At 50.4% G+C, this 19,562-nt stretch overlaps 1 protein-coding gene across 4 annotated transcripts in view; it reads left to right on the top strand.

The window, feature by feature from the left end:
* Window positions 1–17,705, top strand: part of SLC35B4 (solute carrier family 35 member B4) — a 36,655-nt gene extending 18,950 nt beyond the window's left edge. For 2 of the 4 annotated variants that reach the window (XM_037889380.2, XM_043520917.1), the window contains exon 10: window positions 596–4,231. In XM_037889380.2, the coding sequence (XP_037745308.1) occupies window positions 596–842 (247 nt within the window). In that variant the 3' untranslated portion in view covers window positions 843–4,231. Of the gene's footprint in view, window positions 1–595; window positions 4,232–17,182 lie in introns of those variants that run through there. The other 2 variants (XM_043520921.1, XM_043520915.1) reach the window with 2 other exon arrangements.
* The last annotated feature ends 1,857 nt before the right edge of the window (window positions 17,706–19,562 follow it).

The raw sequence follows: 19,562 nt of genomic DNA, 5'->3' as shown, positions 1-19,562 counted from the left end.
AGGAAGAACAAGCTAGATGGGCAAATAAGAAATATTTTAGCATTAAGAGAACATGAGCAAACCCAGCTTCCTTCAGGGGTGAGAGGCCTTCGCAGAACTGGGTTGGGCGACAGGGACAGAAGGCCTGGGGGGCGCTGCAGGACTGGAGTGAGTTTAGCAGAGCTGAGTGGGGGCCCATGGCTGGAAGAGCAGGGAGTGGAAGGAGGGTTGCGGGTCAGGACGGAGGGGCATCAGCAGAGCTGTGTGTGCGGGGAGAGCAGTACTGGAATAGGAGGGTGGGGCGGGGGGCAGGATTGAGGGGCATAGGCAGAGCTCTGTGTGTGGGGAGAGGCCAGGAGGAGGGACTGTGGGTCAGGCTGGAGGGGCATTGGCAGAGCTGGGCAGGAGGAGCTCAGGGTTGGAATGGCAGGGGTTCTGCGGGTCGGGAAGTAGCAGTTAGCTGCACTGTCCCTGGCTCAAGCTGGTGCTATCCGTTTCACTTTCCCGAGGGCTTAATCCGTCCACTGGACCCACCCAAGGCCCCCGTGTTCTCAAACGGCCAACCACCGGCTTGTGTTTCTCTCCACTCGCTGTGCCCTTAACTCGCCCCACCCAGATACGTGTGCATTCGGGGAGTCTTCATCCTCACCACGGAGTGCACCTCCCTGACCGTCACCCTGGTGGTGACGCTGCGCAAGTTTGTCAGCCTCATCTTCTCCATCCTGTACTTCAAGAACCCCTTCACCGCCTGGCACTGGCTGGGCACCCTCTTTGTCTTTGTGGGCACGCTGATGTACACCGAAGTGTGGACCAGCCTGGGGCCTCTGCTGGCCAGACAGAGGAAGGAGGCCAAGAAGGAGTAAAGGACTGTTTCGGGAAGGACTTTTTTTTTTATGGTTTTCCAGGGCAGAGCACCAGGGACTCCCCTGCAAGGGGGGTCGTTTCTGTAATACAGAGGAGCTGCTGGCTGCGTCAAGCTGTGGGGAACATGTAGAGAACGAGTTTAGTGAGTTCGGCTCGCAGCCCCTTTCGTTTTAAAATGGTCCTTTTAAAATTTTTAATACTGTAAAGGTAACATGCGTCTGTTAGACGCAGGCCTGGCACTGGCCCCCTGCCTGTGGTGCTGTCGGCCCACCCTCCCTCCCCACCTGTCTGATTTTACTCTTTGGCTGCTGTCCATTACCATTCTCATTACCTTACTCGCAGCCTGGTGCCGCTAATGCCCAGCGCAGCGTTGTAAAGTTCAATCGCAAAGCATGGATGCCAAGCCCCAGCTTCTGGGCTGGCTCCCTAGCTGCAGGGGGCATTCAAAACCGCTGCGGCTACCGACTCTTCCCAAGTCTCCTGCTCCTTCTGTGAAGTCCTCTGCCGTTCTTGGCTCGGTGCATGTGGCTAGGAACGATGCATTCTGCGCCGGCGCAGAGCCTGCAACAAGACTCTCCATTTGTGATATCGCGTTGTGGGCTCTTCAGTGAGCCCAGACGTGTGAGAGAATGTCACTGAGTTGGGAAAGACATTTAAAAGGTCAGTCACGCTGTTGTCCTGGTCTCCTGCTTCGGACATACGTAAGTTCAGGGCTTGACTCAGTTTCATTTTGCAGGTCACCTTTTAAAGCGCAGGTGCCAAATGGCACCGGGGACTCCATCCTGGTCAGCTGTGTCCAGTTCCCAGGTCGCTTTTCCCGTCCTAATGGCTAGCGTAGTAAAGCCAGCCCTGATCCAAAGAACCCAGCTGGACTGGAAGGGTTTTGCAGGCCAAATTAGAGCCCCAGTGACTCCTAGCAACCCGAGTCCAGTGGGTTTGTCAAGATGAGACTGTTTAGAATATAGACTATTCTACTGGAGCACAAGATGCAATAGCCAAGAGTGAGTGAGCTGGAGGCTGTCGGCTCTGCGTGGCTAAGAGTAGAGGCTTTGTTTGTGTTCCTGAGTGCAGCCAGGGAACAGATCTCTTGAATCCGAAGGTGCCTCTTTTACATTCCATTTGCAGAGGAGAACCACCCCGCTGAGCGACATGCCCAGTGAAATTACAGGTGTTTCCCCCGAAGGGCTCAGATGAAGTCAACCATGTTGAAGGCCTTTGCATGGTTGACTGTCCTCTGAATCCCATGGTGAAGTTACTGCTCAGGTCTGACATGGAGCTTTCCTGTGTTCACCACTCTTTACCCCTCTCCTGCTGCTGCTTAAGCCTCTGAATCAACCAGGGGTGGCGCTCTTGTGACATCAGGTCCATAAAGATGGCTTCCACTTAGTGTCCTGCTAAATGACTTGGCAAGGTCAAGGAGCCAACCTTTCCGATCCTCGCTTTGATTTGGGTGTGCCAGTTCTTTGTGCCGTGCCATTTCTACCCCCTGTGTTAGGATTTATACATCCAGGCCCCGTGTGAGGTTTTGGATGTGTGTATCCTCCTGTTTGGCTGCAAGTGCACAGACAGGTTCTGTGCATTGTGGTAGACCTGGCCAGCAGTGTTCAGGAATGAGCTTGCACAGGGGTTGTAGCAATAGAGAATTAATAGTGGCAGGGTTCTGTATTGTCCTTTTTAGGAGCAAGGAGGAAAGATAAATGTGCAGTAACAAACCCGCAAGTGAGTACACGGCCAGGACTCTGCTAATGGGTGAATGTTAAGAGGCATAAACCGATCTGAATACAAAGCCAACACGTTCCCATATTAGATTACATTTACTGCCCGCAGGCAGCTAGCTGAGCATCTGGCTAGAATAAGCGGAAGAGTGAAAGCCATCATAAGTAGCTCTGAGGGTGGCAGCCTTTGGCTGTCTCAGCAGAGAACAAGGACTGAATTAGCCACTGTGATGACCTTTAGCAGAGGTCCCTATAGGTCACAGCTGGTGCCTTGTGGGGAAGCTTGCAATGCCACTTCCTAGAACTGTTCCATAGCCAGATTAGCTCCCCATTTTCAGCTGTCTTGACTTTGAGCAGCTGGTCAAACGAATTTACAGCTTCCTTCCTTCCTGTGCTATTGAAAGTGTCTGCTTAGAACACAGACTAAATGAAAGGGGCATAATCAGCCAGCCTATCCTTTTCACGCTCCACTGTTCCTAACGCTCTCTAAGTTTGACAACCAGACTTGTTCCACCAGCTGCTCCTCTAATTTGTCAGAGAACAGCACACAAGCAAACACCCCTATGTTACAATCAGTGTTCAAGTGGACGGGAAGGGATTCACTGCCTTTGAAGTTCATTCTTTCCTGTAACTGTGAAGCCGCCCATAATAGGATGGAGTTGGCATCTGCTGACTCAAAGCAATATCTCTGAGGAGCAAAACTTCCTGCCTTTGGAGTGCCCCAAACGGCACATGGTTTTCAAAGTATTTTCTCAGGCAGGGGGAGAATGAGCCTGCATGTTCACTGGAAGGTCTATCCCCCCTTCCCACAAATAACTTGGTTTAAACCCTGCTTCTGCTCATCAGCTGGTATATACATACCTTGGGAAAGACCAGCCCAGAAGTAAGATTTCCACCTTGATCTTCATCACGGAGCGGGGGAAAGCTTTTTACACAGACTCAGAGCAGGGAATGTGTTCAGCACAAGTAGAATTCAGTGTTAGCACAGCAGTAAAGCTTGTAGGTCAAAGAGTGAAAATCTGGCATGGGGCTGAGACATGGAGTCAAATTCAGCACTGGCTTCCACTCCACATGGAACCAGTTTACACTAGCCGTGAATGTGGCTCAAGTACTTTGGGTTCACTGTTGCTAGCCAAACAATAGCTTGGCAAGTGTAAAAGTGAATGTAATGTAGTATTTGTACATAGGCTGCTCTCATTTATCAGCTACACTGTATGTGGTCTCCTGTTTCATGTGATGCAGTTTTTTTTGCCATGTTCTGTATCTGGATTTTATTTGAATGAAATCACCATGATGTTTTTACATATATCTCTGTTTACAAGACAGTCTAGGTGTTGCAGAGTAGTTATCACCAGACACCAGTAGTGATGGCTTCCCTCCTGTATTCTAGTATCTCTAAGTGATAGTCTTTATAAACTCATGAGAGGCAGAGGGGAAGGAAAATGGTGAGGCACCCTGGACTATCCAGAGACACTCTGTCAGTGTCCTCACGGTAGGGGTAGGGGGCTTGTTTTTAAATTGTATACTTGAATGACCGACAGTGATTTAGCGCATATGCAAATAGACACTTGAAAAAGCCCAAAAGCCCAAAGATCTGAAATGCTTTCTTAATGGAAGTAGAGATTTAGGTTTGAGGTTTTTCTTTTGTTAAATAAATCTGCTCCTGACCCTTAGCTTTTGTTGTGACTGCTGACTGTGACTTTTGTTGTTGTATGTTCCCGCTGCTGAACACACTTTGCTAAGGGAAGTAGCCCAGGTTCACTGCTGCCTTGAAGTCATACTCCTTCAACAGGTGGGCTTCAGAGCAGGCTCTCTGGTTTCAGGGTTAACCTTCCCTCCGGGGAGCAGCCAGCCAGCCCCAGCGTTTGCGAATGACAGCGTGCCGCAGCTCAGTCCAGAAGGTCAGTAACTGGTCTCAGTGCTGGCTTGCAAACAAAAATGAACGTTGAGCAATCAAGGAGCCCTGACCTTCCTGCTGCTACCAGATCCCATTCTGGAGGATCTGCACTGCCCATCAGTAAAGAACTCGCACTCAGGAGGAACGGAGGATGGCAGCTGAATCAGAGTCAGAACTGGGTGGTGGAAAGGAGGTTTTTTTTTTTCAGTGGGGCAGAACCCCCCCATCTCTACTTGAAGTCAGTGGGAGCTGAAAACCAAGCTCTTTAGTTTTCTAGCTGGGAGGGTAAGGCTGATTTGAAAGCTACTTCCTCTAAAGTTAGACTAAGAGCAGTGGCTACTTTAGCTTGTTCTAAACTCAGATTTAACACAATCCTTATCAGCCTACCCATCGCAGATATCTCTTTCGCCTCTTATTACAATGGGGCCTGGGGGTCTCGTGCTCTACACAGAACAGCCCTGTAACGTAGGGCAGTGCTAGTCACCCCAGTTTACAGATGATGAACGGGGGCACAGAGAATTGAACCCAGGTGTCCCGAGTCGCACCCTAGCCATATGACCAAAGTTTTGGAAAGGAACCTCACCCAGGTAGCAAACTGGCAGGGTGCAACAGGTTTCTTTGAAGGGCTAGGACCAAGCATATGAATATAAAGTCATTGTCATCCTAATGTTGTCTTAGAATCCTGTATTGTTACAACCCCTACATCTGCCCCACGGCCTTCTTCCCCCCCCGGCCTATTCCTTAGAAGCAAAACTCCACCTCACACAATACACAGTTAACCTGTGGAACTCATTGCCATGGGATGTTGAGCTGGCAAAAGTATTACAGGGTTCAAAAAAGAATTAGATAAGTTCATGGAGGAGAGGTCCAGCAATGGCTATTAGCCAAGATGATCAGGGATGCAACCTGTCCATACACCTCACGCATGAGCCCAGATTCTCAGAAGTTGGGTGCCTAAATTTAGAGGTCTAAGTCCCTATTGAGCCAACTCGCTAAGTGGGCCAGTGTTTAAGGTGGGAACTGCTGAGCGCTCGGCACATCTGAAAATCGGGCCTCTTCCCGAGGTGTCTAAATATTGACGTCCCTGCCGAAAGTCAGGCTTCTGACGCCTGAAAAGCTTGGTGCGCAGCCGCACCTCAAACGTGCTTTGTTCAGCCCCTGCTGCTTGGCTCTCGCAGCCCACTGACGACCGAAGGCAGACCCTCAGACAGGCTTTCCTCTAGTAAAGCTGAGTAGTGGGGACCGTGAGTGGATGTCGGAGCAGATGTCGGAGGTCCTTCTATACGCGAGTGAAGGCTCAATCACTTTATAAAGGGCTAATGTGCTCACGAAGATACCTCTTCAAAGCCTGCCTGTAATTTCACGGTTAACATACACACCTATAAATCCCACATATTAGACATTTAATAGCTGCACTTAATTCCACAGCAGTTATGGAGTCTATATCTCTAATGGAACAAATCATCTTTCTCCCCTAACATTGCCGAGGTCTGATTAATACGTCCCTATCTGCTGGGCTCTTCATTCATAAAAGCTCGAGGTTTTAGTGTGAAATCTTTGCCTTTTAGGGAGTGTATTAGTGTTTATTCATGACTTCAGTCTGTCTTCAGCCATTCCCGCTGTGGGGGTCGAAGGAACAAGGGACTTGTAAAGCAAAAAGAAAACCTTAAGGTTCCTTTGGAGATCTAAGTCCTGGTTGCTGTTGAGGTATAAAACCGGCTCCTGTCACTAAATTAAACAAGAGGGGAAGAAGATGATTCTGCGAGCAGTAAAGATGGCTTCATAAATCACACCTGACAGCACAGTTCATTTTTGTGGAGCCTCGTTCATTACAGTGAACATAAATCAGCAGCTGCAAAGGCCAGGATGATTAAAAAAAAAAAAAAAGTGAGATTTACTGACAAGGGAAATGGAGGTGGGGAAGTAATTTGCATTGTCACAGTTCAGGGCAACTGCACTTCCCCCCGCCCCCCCCACCCCCCAATGGTCCAGCAAGGGCACCTACTCTTAGGCCTTCAGCACCCCAGCTGTCACCTCCCTTGGGTGGAGTCCACATCTCTCTCCCTCCTGACCAGTGTATTTCCAGGTTGCACAGGCCCTTGCCTATACTCTGAGTTCCCTAGCAAGTCAGATTGCCTCAGCAGCCCTGCTTTGCCTGCCTTTGCCTCAGAAGTGATAACAGTGCAATTACCATAGGTAAAAGCATTGCAGAGAAAACATATTAAAAACAATCAAAGAACCTACATGCCTGCTAATGAGCTTACCAGAGATCACTCCACTTCCAGCAAGGGCTCTGGCCTGTGATCAGTCCTTCAGAACCCTCCCCCAAGGGATTTGTCAGTGGTCACAAGTTGATAACAGCATCCCCATGAATCTCTGAGTCATGCCTTCATCCATTCTTGGCCTTTGATCTTGTCCTTCAGTGACAGGGTTACAGGAGGCCAAGATCTGAGGTCTGAGGGACACCATCTGTGGTGACAGGCATGTGTAGGCCCCATGGATCTTCAAAGGGGGGTTGTTGATCATTTTAGCAGTGAAGATGTGTCTGCAGGTTTGCAGACAATGGGCTTCTCCTCAGGGCACAGATTCGAAAGGTGGAGTCTAGAGGTGAGAATTTGCCTTCCCCTCCTTCCAAGTATTTCCTAGGAATCCCATTTAACTTGGTCTAGCACAGTGGGTTTCAACCTTTCTAGGCTCAGGATCCACTTGTAAATGTTCTTCACCTGCCGTGACCTAGTAAATAGTTTGGGGGTGGAGGCCTTGGTGTGATTTCTTCACACAACACACAGTCAACCTGTGGAACTCCTTGCCAGAGGATGTTGTGAAGGCCAAGACTAAAACAGGGTTCAAAAAAGAACTAGATATGTTCCTGGAGGATAGGTCCTTCAGTGGCTATTAGCCAGGATGGGCAGGGATGCAAAATCATGCTCTGAAGTGTCCCTAGCCTCTGTTTGCCAGGAGCTGGGAATGGGCGACAGGGGATGGATCACTTGATGATTACCTGTTCTGTTCACTCCCTTTGGGGCACCTGGCACTGGCCACTGTCAGAAGACAGGATACTGAGCTAGATGGACCATTGATCTGACCCCGTATGGCTGTTATGTTTGGCCCTGCCCCCCGACTGACCCAAATGTGTGTGAGTGAAGTTGTGACCTCAGTCATGGGGTTGCAGTGCCACTCACTCAAATTTGGCCTACCTGGACTCCCATCATCATGATGGCTGAGCCAAACCTGAGTGGCACTGGGACCCCTGAGGTTGTGGTGCCGGGAGCAGGGAGGCGAGCTCACAGGTGCTGTCACGCAACCCAATTTTGGTTCCTGACCCCGGGGCTTGAGAAACCCAGGTCTAGAACATTGTTTCAAAGAGTCCCTTGAAGTTCATTATATTGCCCAGGCTTTACACTGGCCAGGTCTCCTCCCTACAGACATTACGTACAATCCCACAGTGATACATAGACACTTGCATTTTTAATACAATGAACTCTTAAGTTACTGAACCTTAACTCAATAAGGTTTAGGGTAATTCAATCAGATTTGCCCAGGATATTGCAGGAAATGGCCATATCTACCATAAGCAGGTCAAGAGCAGATCTGCCCATGGGACATATCGAAAGCCCACTGAAGTCAATGGGGAGGAAAAATCCCATTGACTTGGAGGGAATTTGATCAGGCTCTTTGAGAGCAAAGTCATGGGGAGCGAGAGAGGTGGGGCCAGAAAAGACCTTTTACCTCGCTGGCTTGGGTCTTTAAAACATTCAGACTTTGATGCACTGTCTCTCCTCGTGTGCCTCGGAAATAGCAAATCCCCCAACTGTGCAATCTTCGCAGCAAGGCTCCGTAGGGGGAGGATTTTATGAATTTGTGGAACAAAATATAAATGAAGACGGTCCTCTGCCTATTTCATCTCCGACTCCGTAGCCAGCGGGAGGCAGGCTCAGCTTGCCTGGAATCATTGTGATTGAGAGGCGGATGGCCGGTGCCGGCGCGCACTGTTGCCATTGGAGTGGGTGTTCTCCTCCTTCGACAACTCTCCGGAGCTTGCTGGGTTCTTTGCTTCAAACGGTTGCCAGTGTCCTGCTTTTCTAACCCCCGCCAGCTGGATCAATCAAAAGCCACTTTCCACCCCTGGAGAGTTACACCTGCTTCCGAATTGCTGGAGAGGCACAACCGGCTTTTTGAAGGCTACATGCGTGCACACGTTTTTGTCGGACAGCACTGTCCATAGGGGCCGACTCAGAGGGTGCTCTGGGGCTGGAGCACCCCCAGGGAAAAAATGGTGGGTACTGAGCACCCACTGGCAGCCCCCCGGTCAGCTCCCTCCCACCCACAGTGCCTGCGGGCAGGCCCCGAGGTTCAGCGCCTCCTACTGAGAGGGTGGAATGGGGCGGAAAGAGGCGGGGCAGGGGTGGGGCCTTGGGGGAAGGGGTGCAATGGGGGCAGGGCCTGAGGCAGAGCTGCCCCCCGGTACTTTTGTAAGTCGGCGCCTCTGGCACTCTCCCAGCAATACTCTGGCAATTGCTGCTTCTCCTTGTATCCATTCCAAGCCTCCAGGAGACTGTTTAATGCTGAGACAATCCATCTCGCCTGATTTTATAATTCTAGTACTTAACACCTTTCAGCTACAGATCTCAAACACTTTGCAGAAGTGGCTGAAGTCATGCTCCCTGGAAAAGCTCCAACTGGTGCAAAACACAGCAGCCCGTCTGCTTAGTAACAACGTACTAGGGATCTGTAGGGTTCCCTTGTTGAAGTTGATCCTGGTGTCCAGGAAGTTGATGCTAGGGTGGAAGTTTTGCAGAGAGGGATTAATGGAGGGGTGGTGGTTGCTGAAGTTGTGATGGAAAGCCATGAAGACAATGGACAACCCTCAGATACCCACCCCAAACGCAGCGCCAAACTCATCCATTTCATCCTCTCCCAATTTTACATTCAACAGCAAACACTTTGTCCAAACACGGGAACAGCCACGGGTACTAGGATGGCTCCCCAATGTGCCAACCTCGTCATAGGCCCCCTTGAAAAATAATTTCTGGACAAATGCACCACAAAACCAATGATCCACCTGAAATACAGTGAGGGTATTTTCATCCTCTGGACAGACTTAAACTCCCTCATAGATTTCCACCACAGCTTCGACAACCACCACCCAGCCACTAAACTCTCTCTGGAGCACTCCCACACGAGCATCAGCTTCCTGGACAGCACGCTCACTTGGCATTTGGTGGCAGAAATAAAAGCAGTTTGGTACAGGGACACCATCCACATTTGGGGGATACATGCAGCGATAATTAGGCACGACAGGGAGATGTACAGTAGTAGCTGGACCTCTGGAGTTTGACTGTTTTAGCTTAACCCTGCAAGCAATTGTCAGTCAGAGACCAACGTCAGAGACCTCCTGGACGCCGATCAGAGGGACTGGGTGAACTCTGCGGTGCTCGGCCAGCGTATGAGGCTGTCCACCCTGCGTATGCCCTGTCGAGTCCTCCAGGAGGTGAGGGCAGCCTTGCCTTCCTTGAGTGAGGCCTACAGGAGGAAGCTACCCTCTCGCCCCTGGCCCTTCAGAGCTCGTCCTCAGGCGCCTGCCCCGTGAGCCTCCTTGGCTGAAAACGATGTGCAACCTGAGCCGGCTGAACGCCAGCCAGCCTGCCTCCAGACCGCGCCTCTGTGCACGCTCGTGCTTTGTACCATCCACTTCCCCTGCCGCGTGTCCCGTCCTCTGAGGAGGGCGAGGAACCCTTGGGGGCCAGTCCGTATGCCATTCTGGTCCCACAGCCTGCCGGGGACATTAGTTGCCCGAGCCCCCTCCTGCACACCACACCGCTCTTGCACCCCCAACCCCTTGCCCTGAGCCACCTCCAGCACCCTGCACCCCAACCCCTTGCCCTGAGCTCCCTCCTGCACAGCACACCCCGCCCCCCCTGCCCTGAACCCCCTTCCGCACCCCACCTGCACCCCTGCCGGACTCGTCCTGCTTCCCAACCCCCTGCCCTGTGCCCCCTTCTGCACCCCGCTGCACCCCGCACCCCAACCCCCTGCCCTGAGCCCCTTCCTGCACCCCCCCCCCCCCGGCCCACACCCCAACCCCCTGCCCTAGATTCATGGCCCTGCGTGCAATTTCCCCACCCAGATGTGGCCCTCGGGCCAAAAAGTTTGCCCGCCCCTGGACCAGCGGCAATGTGGAAATTCCGGCGGGCAGGTGCAGCTGCTGTGCAAAGGGCAGGCGTCCGGCTGACGTGAGCCAAGGCCTGCAGTGGCCTGGCAAGCAGCGGTTTTCTGTTGCCGGCTAAAGCGGGCAGGATTTTACTCCTGCAGCAGCGGTGTGGCAAACCCCCAGACGGCACACAAAGGCTCCGCTCTAAGAGCAGAGCAGCCTGGCAGCCATCTGCCGGTAACTACCTCAGGCCAGGGAGAGAGGCGGCTGACTGGGGGGTGGGTGGGTGGTACATTTAAGGGCTTTGGCCACAGCAACCGAACTAGCAAGGCTTCCTCTCAGAAAGGCAAAAATACTCCCCAGGCAAGCTATACCAGTGAATGGAGTAGCAGCCCTGGTCCTGGAGAAGTGACAAACCTGTAGTGTAGTGAATCCATAGGGAGGTCTTTATTCAGGGTGTTGGGGGGAGGGGTGGAAGGGGAGACACACACAAGCACCCCCCCCACCCCACCCCAGCACCCTGAGCCTGTTGTCTTTCAGGTTGGTGGAAGTTTGGTTATTGGGGCGAGGCTCATGCCCAAAACGCTGTCGAGTAGCACCACCACTTTGCGCTGGGTCTCTCGGTTGGTGTGGGGCCATGCAGACGTCCGTGCCTGATCGGTGTGGGAGGAGCCAAGCACCCACACGGCGCCCCACTGAGTCACTGGCGCATCGCATGGGTCTGCCCCTGCAAATGCAATTGTCAAGTAGTCGGGGGGGGGTCTTGTTCTTTTGCAAGGGGAGGAAAAAATCAAGACTCTCTCAGAGGAAGAAATGGTGGGGCTTGAAAATTGCTATCTGAGAGCTGGCTTCTGTGTTTGCATGTGGGAGAAGCCAGCATTTACATTTTGTTGCCTTTTTCCCCAAGCTAATTTTTAAGACCTGTCACTCAAGCTGCATCAATGGCCAGTTATCGTCTGTCAGCCCCACACGCGTATCAACAGAGCCATTGTCAGGTACGGGCGCAGTTGGCAGGCCAAAGCTTAGCATTTCATTCTCCCTGGTCTTTAATCTGGTAATCACATGGTACGGAGCAGCTTAAACTGCGATTCCCTCCGTCAGGTGGCCTGGTAAATGGCTCTGTAAAATGCCACTGTGTAATTTAGTTGTCACTGTTTTGTCTGAGCTAAGAGGCCTATCACTCTTCAAAGCAGGCGAGACAGTAGATTCAGTAGAAGGAGGCAGAAATTCCCTGGTGGGGTTTAGTTTCTCATTCCCTTAACCAATGCAAACCTGATTCATTATTTAGGAAACAATGACCATGGCCAGGTATCTGAGGTGAGGGATGGCTTTTGGAGATGATAGGACATGTATAGGAAGTTGAGCCCACTTATCCTGAGGCTGCTCCTAATGTCACGACTGCTGGCACAAGGCACGTTCAGGATTTAATGAACCACAGCATGAGAAAAATAGTCAAGTAAACTGACTGATAAATCATGTCTCTGCTGCTCCTTTCTCAGACTCTGTCCTGATGCCATTTTGGAGAAGTGGCTTAAAGGAGTCACAGACCTTGGGTGGGGCTTAAAACCTGAACAATTGAGGGGGTGGCCTATATGGAAAAGGAGTGAGATGATTGGACACACTGGGCCAAACTTATCTGTGGTATAATAAACTCCTGCAACTCCATTGCCCCCAAAGAGAGGCCCATGCGATAGGAAGGCTACATTGATAGTAGCTCACGACCGGTTAATAACTGATCCATAGATGTTTCGATAAATGGTTCATAGTTTGTTACAGATTCCAGAGGTTCAAGAGATTGACTAGAACCATGACTGACACCCATCTCGAACTCCTCTACAGAGAGCTGTCTGCAACCCACTCCGTAATCCAATGGCTGGCAGCTGAATCTGAGCAAATACAGACTGGAAATACGACACATCTTTAACTGCAGAGTAATTCATCACTGGAACAATTTACCAAGGGTCACGGTGGATTCTCCATCACTGACAGTTTTTAAATCAAGATTGGGTGTTTTCCTAAAAGCTCTGCTCTAGGAATTATTTTGGGAAAGTTGTCTGGCCTGTGTTATGCAGGAGGTCGGACTAGATCGGGGTGGCCCACCTGAGCCTGAGAAGGGGCCAGAATTTACCAACGTACATTGCCAGAGAGCCACAGCAATACGTGAGCAGCCCCCGATCAGCTCCCCTCCCCCTGCTCCCAGCACCTCCCACCCACCGGCAGCGCCTCCCCTTCCCTCCCCATCAGCTGTTTCGTGGTGTGCAGGAGGCTCTGGGAGGGAGAGGGAGGATCGAGGGCACGGCAGGCTCAGGGGAGCGGGTGGGAAGGGGTGGAGTGGGGCAGGGCCTGTGGCAGGGCAGTGAGCACCCCCCGGCACATTGGAAAGCTGGCACCTGTAGCGCCAGCCCCAGAGTCGGGGCCCAGACAAGGAGCCGCATGTTAACTTCTGAAGAGCCGCATGGGGCTCCGGAGCCCCAGCTTGGCCACCCCTGGACTAGACGGTCACAAGGGTCTTTTCTGGCCTTGGAATCTAGGAATCTGACACCAGGCCATAGCACAGAAAGATCCCAGCCGAGACAGATCAGTAGGCTCCTATGAGTTGCACCCACTGATGTCTGCAGTGAATTTGGCCCAGTGGCAATTAAGATCCAATGGCCAGACCCTCACCTAATGTAACTGGAGCTCCATTGTCTGCTGTGGAATTGGAGGGCTCCCTCTAAATTCACACCAGCCGAGGAATGGCCCTCATGTCTTTTTGTGAGTGAACACTGGATTAAGCTCATCTATGCAGTGGCAGAAATCCTTGGCTTGTAGCATGGGAACACTGATGCCCAGAGACTGTTTGGAAATACAGCCTAAACTGGTCCCCCCTTACTTTTTAGCTGCTCCTGATCTCCTGTAATTAGAGCCTCCCCTAGCTGATGGGTATTGATTAGTATCCCAGTCATGCCACATGTTATGCAGGCTGAGCTTCACATTTGCTTGCCTTAAGCGTTGCCGGAGCTCTCGTCCCTGCTAGGGACTGTGTGTCTTCCCATGCACCTGGCAACCTGCATGCAGGGCAGAAGAGAGCATGTCAAGTTTACCTGGCTGTAATAAACTCCTCTCTCATCAGGTCAAAAGGAAAAATCCTTGCTCGTGTCAAGAGTCCAATTTTACAAGGCACGAAGCCTCGCAGGCATTAACGCTTTAACTAGGGCCGCTATTAGAATTAGTAAGACACTAAAGCTTTTCTCCTCTCTAGCCGGACACGCTGCAGGCACCTAAGAGATTGGCACTCAGAGGCCAGGAGCTATCCCCACTTTACAGATGGGAAAGCTGAAGCATAGGAAACCCAGCCCCACACAGCAAGGGGTTGGCGGAGTACAAACCAAGGCCCAGAGCCTGAGCTGTGGTCGTGGAGCCCTCAGGAAGGGTTTGATGGAAATCCTTCTTTAACCCTTGATCCTATGCTATCCTGACATTGGCTGAGGACTGCTCTCAGTTGTGGTGACTGCTCTGATCCCAAAGGGCCAAGCCAAGCAGCTGGCATTGGCTGCAGGAGAAGGGTTAGCATAAGGGTTGCTACTCCAGCTCTATACCGCCCAAGATTCCCCAAGGTCTAATGGCCAGACCTACCAGCTTCGGGGCAAGTTTGTATTGTGGAAGCAACTAAAAGGGACCCCAATGCAATGAGGACTCGGGGCCTAGATCTTCTGATTCCAACACCTGGACCTTAGCCACTAAACTGTGTTTCCTCTCACAGGCGCCCGTCCAGCGATGGAATCTGCTAGCACCGGTCTCCAAGCCCGATGGGGTCTCACTGACACATTTTAATGCTCATACTTGCTCACAGGTATGAACGCTTAATACACACACAATAAAAATGTATGTACCCTGGGGCATGAAAAAGAAACTCATCATTAGGGATTTTTTATTTTTTTTTTTTAATGAGGAGGAAAAATAGCTCAAAAGCTTGAAATATTTAGTGGGATCTGGCCAACCAGTAAGATTTGCTGGTGACCCTGCTCATGCCTTAATTGGCTATTGTTTGTCAAGCACTAAGTATTATTGATTAGGGCCCTGATCCTGTGTCAGGATCCACCTGCACCCCGTGGGAGTCACGGTGACTACTTGTGTGAGTAAAATTAGCCATGTGCAGGACTAAATGATCACACCTGGGAATGAGAGTATAGGCATTAAAATACAAGTGTTCTTAAGAAGCCCAATTCCGGCACCTTTACTCCCACTAAGTACTATCCTACTCCTTGAGCTCAGTAGGACCGCTTGCAATCTGATCTGTGTGGGCAGACGCCGGAGCAGCACAAAGCCCCAAAGTCAGCATGTGTGGGTCAGGCTGTAGGGTCGGGGGTCTAAGGTAACACTCCACAGGAAGAGCAAGGGGGGCAGAATCATCCCCACGCTATGTTTGCAGCCATTCCTCATCTGTCCCGCGAATAAAGTGGATCAAAGGTAACCAAGGAAATACACTCTTTGCGGCAAAAAGCCCCCCACATTTACTGTTAAAAAAATTATAATTCACTTTGACAGCTGCCAAATTAACAGCATATTATGCAGCACATTCAATTAGACAAGCTCCTGAGGGAACAGAAGTTAGCTAGCCACCCCTGGAATGCAACAATAGTCTTTAAACAGGTATTTTTGGAACCAGCTTTGTGCTTTCTTTTTCCGTATTGTAGAAATGAACAACAGCCCTGCAGTTAGTATCTGATACGACTGCAGCTGTGTTAAAAATACATTTTTGGTAACTAGCTGAGATTTGTTGGGCCTTCTTAAGAGAGATGAAAATACCTGGGCTTTTATACCCAGCCAAGAGCCCACCGGGTGGGTTTTCATAGTTCACACTGTTGTTCCCCTAGGAGTCTAGCATGTTCTGGAATGAGTAAGGCCTGCTTCTCCGCTGTGTTGCATCTTGCAGTCATTTACCCCTACGTAGAAGCAGTTTACACCCACTTTGCACAGATGTAAAAGACTCTGCAAGGTGTAAAGTGCTGGAGAATCAGGCCAGTTAAAATCCCACCCTTTGGCCACCACAAAGTGGGCAGCAGGTTGGACTAGATGGCTATCAGTGCTGGAACTAGGGGTACTGGGGGGTGCTGCCACACCCCCTGGTTTGAAGTAGTAATAACAACCCAAATACAGACTTTATGCCTTCAGCACCTCCCACTATAAAAACTGTTCCACTATCACTGATGACTATGGATCCTATCCACCTTTATGCTCATTTGTAAATTGCTTTTCCTCTATTCCTCAAAAATTTCCAGTAGCTTTGCGAGAGGGAATAACGTCTAGATTTTATTTTATTATTTATGGACCTAATCCAAAACTCATTGCAATCAGTGGAAAGATTTCCACTGACTTCCATGGGCTCTGGGTCAGGCTCTTCGCCCATGGATGCTTTCCATTCCTTACATTAGACAATGTCTCAGAGACTACCCTCCACAATTACGCTGAGTTTCAGCTCAGCTCTAAGCTCAGAGGGCCAGTAAAAGGCCATTGTGATGGATCCTTTCTGACGTCTTGGCCTTTGTGGGATTAAGTCTTACATCATGCTTGCTAATCAATACCCACCTAACTGGGGCTAGTCTATTCAAATGGAGACAATAACCTTGTCTTAATGGCTAACAAACTTTCCACACCTTAGCTTCAGGCCATTTTTCCTTGCCCACCATCATCCAAAATCATGACGAATTTCCTTCCTTTGTATTTATGGAAGTATTTACAACCTGAGAGCCTACCTGCTGTCTGCTCCTCATGACAGTCTTCTCTTTGCATAACTCATAATAAAGGCAGTTTCCCCCATCTCTCCCCATGCATTAGAACTGGCTGGTGGTTAGAATAGGGGACTGGGAGCCAGGACTTCTGGGTTCTATTCTCAACTCTACACTCTGTGAGATGGGCAAATCACTCCAGCTCTCATTTTACCCATCTGTAAAATGGAACTAATACTTAATCTCACAGGTTGGGTGAAAAACCACATAAATTATCTGTGAAGTGCTGAATCTTGAGTTCACAAAGCAAGAAGCCATAGTCTTGAGCATTTCTTCTTGGTCACTGGCTTTCTTGTGGCTGCTGAATGTTTACTTGCGGGGAAAAAAGGAAATTAAACAGCTTGTAATACTGCCCTTTGTAAAACTCAGAGACTTCAGCCATGTCTACACTACGAAGTTAAGTCGACTTTATGTAAGTTGACATCAAGTCTCCGACTTAAGCAAGTCGATCCTGTGTGTCCACACCATGCTCACTGTGTCGGCGGCGTGCGTCCTCACTAGTAATGCTTGCATTGATGCACGGTGCACTGCACTGTGGGTAGCTAGCCCACAGTGCAAGTAGCCGAAAGAAAATTTTGGGTAGGGCTGCAATGCTTCATGGGACCAAACATTTTTACAGGTGGTAATGGGAACATGATGTTAGCCTCCCATAATGCACTTTCCTCCCTCCCTGAGATCAACAGCAAACAAACCAAGGCTTTTTCACGTCTTTTAGCCGCGCAGATGCCATAGCCAGATAAGCACGGACCCCACTCAGCTGTGCACTCTTCTTGTGAGCATTACAAACACCTTGCACCTTATCCTGCAGTATTTCTACAGCCGAGACAGGAGCCGCCATGCGGAACATTGCGATGTCACACAAGCAGCCCCGCTGCAAGCCAGAGAGCAAAACAATGATCAGTTGCAGGTGGCAGTCGCACATCAGTTGAGCACCGATTCTGGTCCTGGGAAAGCAGCACTGACTGGTGGGACCGGATCGTTATGCAGCTATGGGATGACGAGCAGTGGCTCCAGAACTTTCCAATGCGGAAGGCCACATTCCGGGAACTTTGTGCAGAACTTTCCCCAGCCCTGAAGCGCAGCAATACTAAAATGAGGGCTGCTTTGACAGTGGAGAAACAAGTGGTGATCGCTCTATGGCAGCTTGCAATGCCAGACTGTTACTGGTCAGTGGGGAATCAGTTCAGAGTTGGTAAATCCGTAGAAGCTGTTGTGATTCAAGTCTGCAGGGCCATTAATCGACTTCTGCGAAGAAGGGTAGTGACTCTGGGCAACATGCAGGACATAGTGGATGGTGTTGCCATGTTGGGGTTCCCTAACTGCAGTGGGGCAATAGATGGCACGCACATCCCAATCGTGGCACCAGACCACCTTGCCAAAGCATACATAAACTGAAAAGGATCCTTCTCAGTAGTGTGGCAAGTGCTGGTGGATCACAGAGGCCATTTCACCAAAGTCAATGTGGGATGGTCGGGAAAGGTGCATGACATGCGCATCTTTAGGAACACAGGTCTGTTCAGAAAGTTGCCAGCAGGGACTTTCTGTCCCGACTGCAAAATAACCATTGATTATGTTGCCATGCCAATTGTGCTCCTGGGAGACCCAGCCTACCCCTTGCTCCCATGGCTCATGAAACCGTACACCAGCTGCCTGCATAGTAGTAAGGATGTTTAAAAGGTCGCTGGCGCTGTTTGCTTACTAGGTTAGACCTCCGGGAAAGCAATATCCCCATTGCTATTGCTGCCTGATGTGTGCTCCATAATATCTGTGAAACAAAGGGAGAAAACTTTCTGCTGGGGGGAGGGGGGCGGGGGGTTGAGGCTGATCGATTAGCAGCCAACTTTGAACAGCCAGATACCAGGGCAATAAGAAGAGCCCATTGAGGGGCTCTGCATCTCTGTGAGGTTTTGAAAACCAGTTTCAGCAATGAATCACAGTAATGTAACACTTACCTGTGTTGTTCCGTACCAAACTATCCCTTCTATTGCCTTTTCTCCACTGTAAACTCTACCCCCACCAACCACCATGTGTGGAATGAACAAAGAGCCTTTTTTTCTCAGTCCATTTTGTTTTATTATGCACACAAACACAGACAGCAAAAAAAAGTAAGATAACTGTGGGCAAAAGGGCTGATAAGATTGTGAGGGGAGAAACAAGGAAAGTCTGTTTGCACTGCAGTAACCATAAAAGGTCTGGGAATCCACAGCTTCTCAGCCTGTGCGGGAGAAGGCTGGGGGGGGCGGGGGAGAGAGAGAGAGAGAGAGTGTGTGTGTGTGCGCGCGCGCGCATGAAGGAGGCTGGTGAGGGGAGCGTGCAACTGAATATATTGTTGAACTAACACCATCACATTTCTGAGCTAATCTGAATGAAGATGCAGAAACCAACATCTCTCTTTATTATTTTTAAATTCAGGAGTTCGCATACTATCCGAGGCCCTGAGCCTGCAAACACTTGAGCGGTGTCATTGCACTCAGTAGTGCTATTCATATTCATAAGTGTTTGCAGGCCCAAGAGAATTAATGCCAAACTGGAAATTCTCCTTCCACACAAATGCAGTCAGCTGATATGAATGTAAGTGAGCGAACTTATGCCTTCACCCAGCAAAGATTTGCCCATGCAGAGCTGATGGCAGGACCAGGGTCCTTTCTCTGCTGCCAACTGGGAAATAAGAGTAATGGTATAAGTCAGGTATGACCAGGGTGCTCAGAACTGGATAGCACACCAAAATAACGACAATCCCTGTGCTGGAGAGATTAAAATCAAGAGCACCGATCCTACAAAGACTTAAGGGTGTGCATAACTTTACAAGTGAGTAGACCCATTGAGTCAGTAGGTGCTCATGTGTTAAAGTTACACATGTGCATAAGTGTTTCCAGGACTGGGTCCTCTAAGAGTATGCCTACACAGCAACTAGACACCCGTAGCTGGCCTGTGCCAGCTGACTCGGGTTTGCAGGACTTGGGCTGTGGGGCTGTTTCTTTGCCGTAGACTTCTGGGCTCAGGCTGGAGCCTGGGCTCGAGGGCCCTACGAGGTGGGAGGGGTCCCAGCGTTCGGGCTGCAGCCTGAGCCCAGAAGTCTACCCAACAATGAAACAACCCTGCAACCCAAGTCCAAGTCAGCCGGCCTGGGCCAGCTGCGGGTGTGTAGTTGCTGCGTAGACAGACCCTAAGACACAGGGAAGATCAGG

The sequence above is a fragment of the Chelonia mydas genome, chromosome 1 (assembly GCF_015237465.2).
Source record: "Chelonia mydas isolate rCheMyd1 chromosome 1, rCheMyd1.pri.v2, whole genome shotgun sequence".
NCBI lineage: Eukaryota > Metazoa > Chordata > Testudines > Cheloniidae > Chelonia > Chelonia mydas.
Note: the sequence above shows the minus strand (reverse complement) of the source record. Positions and strands in the feature narration are given on the sequence as shown.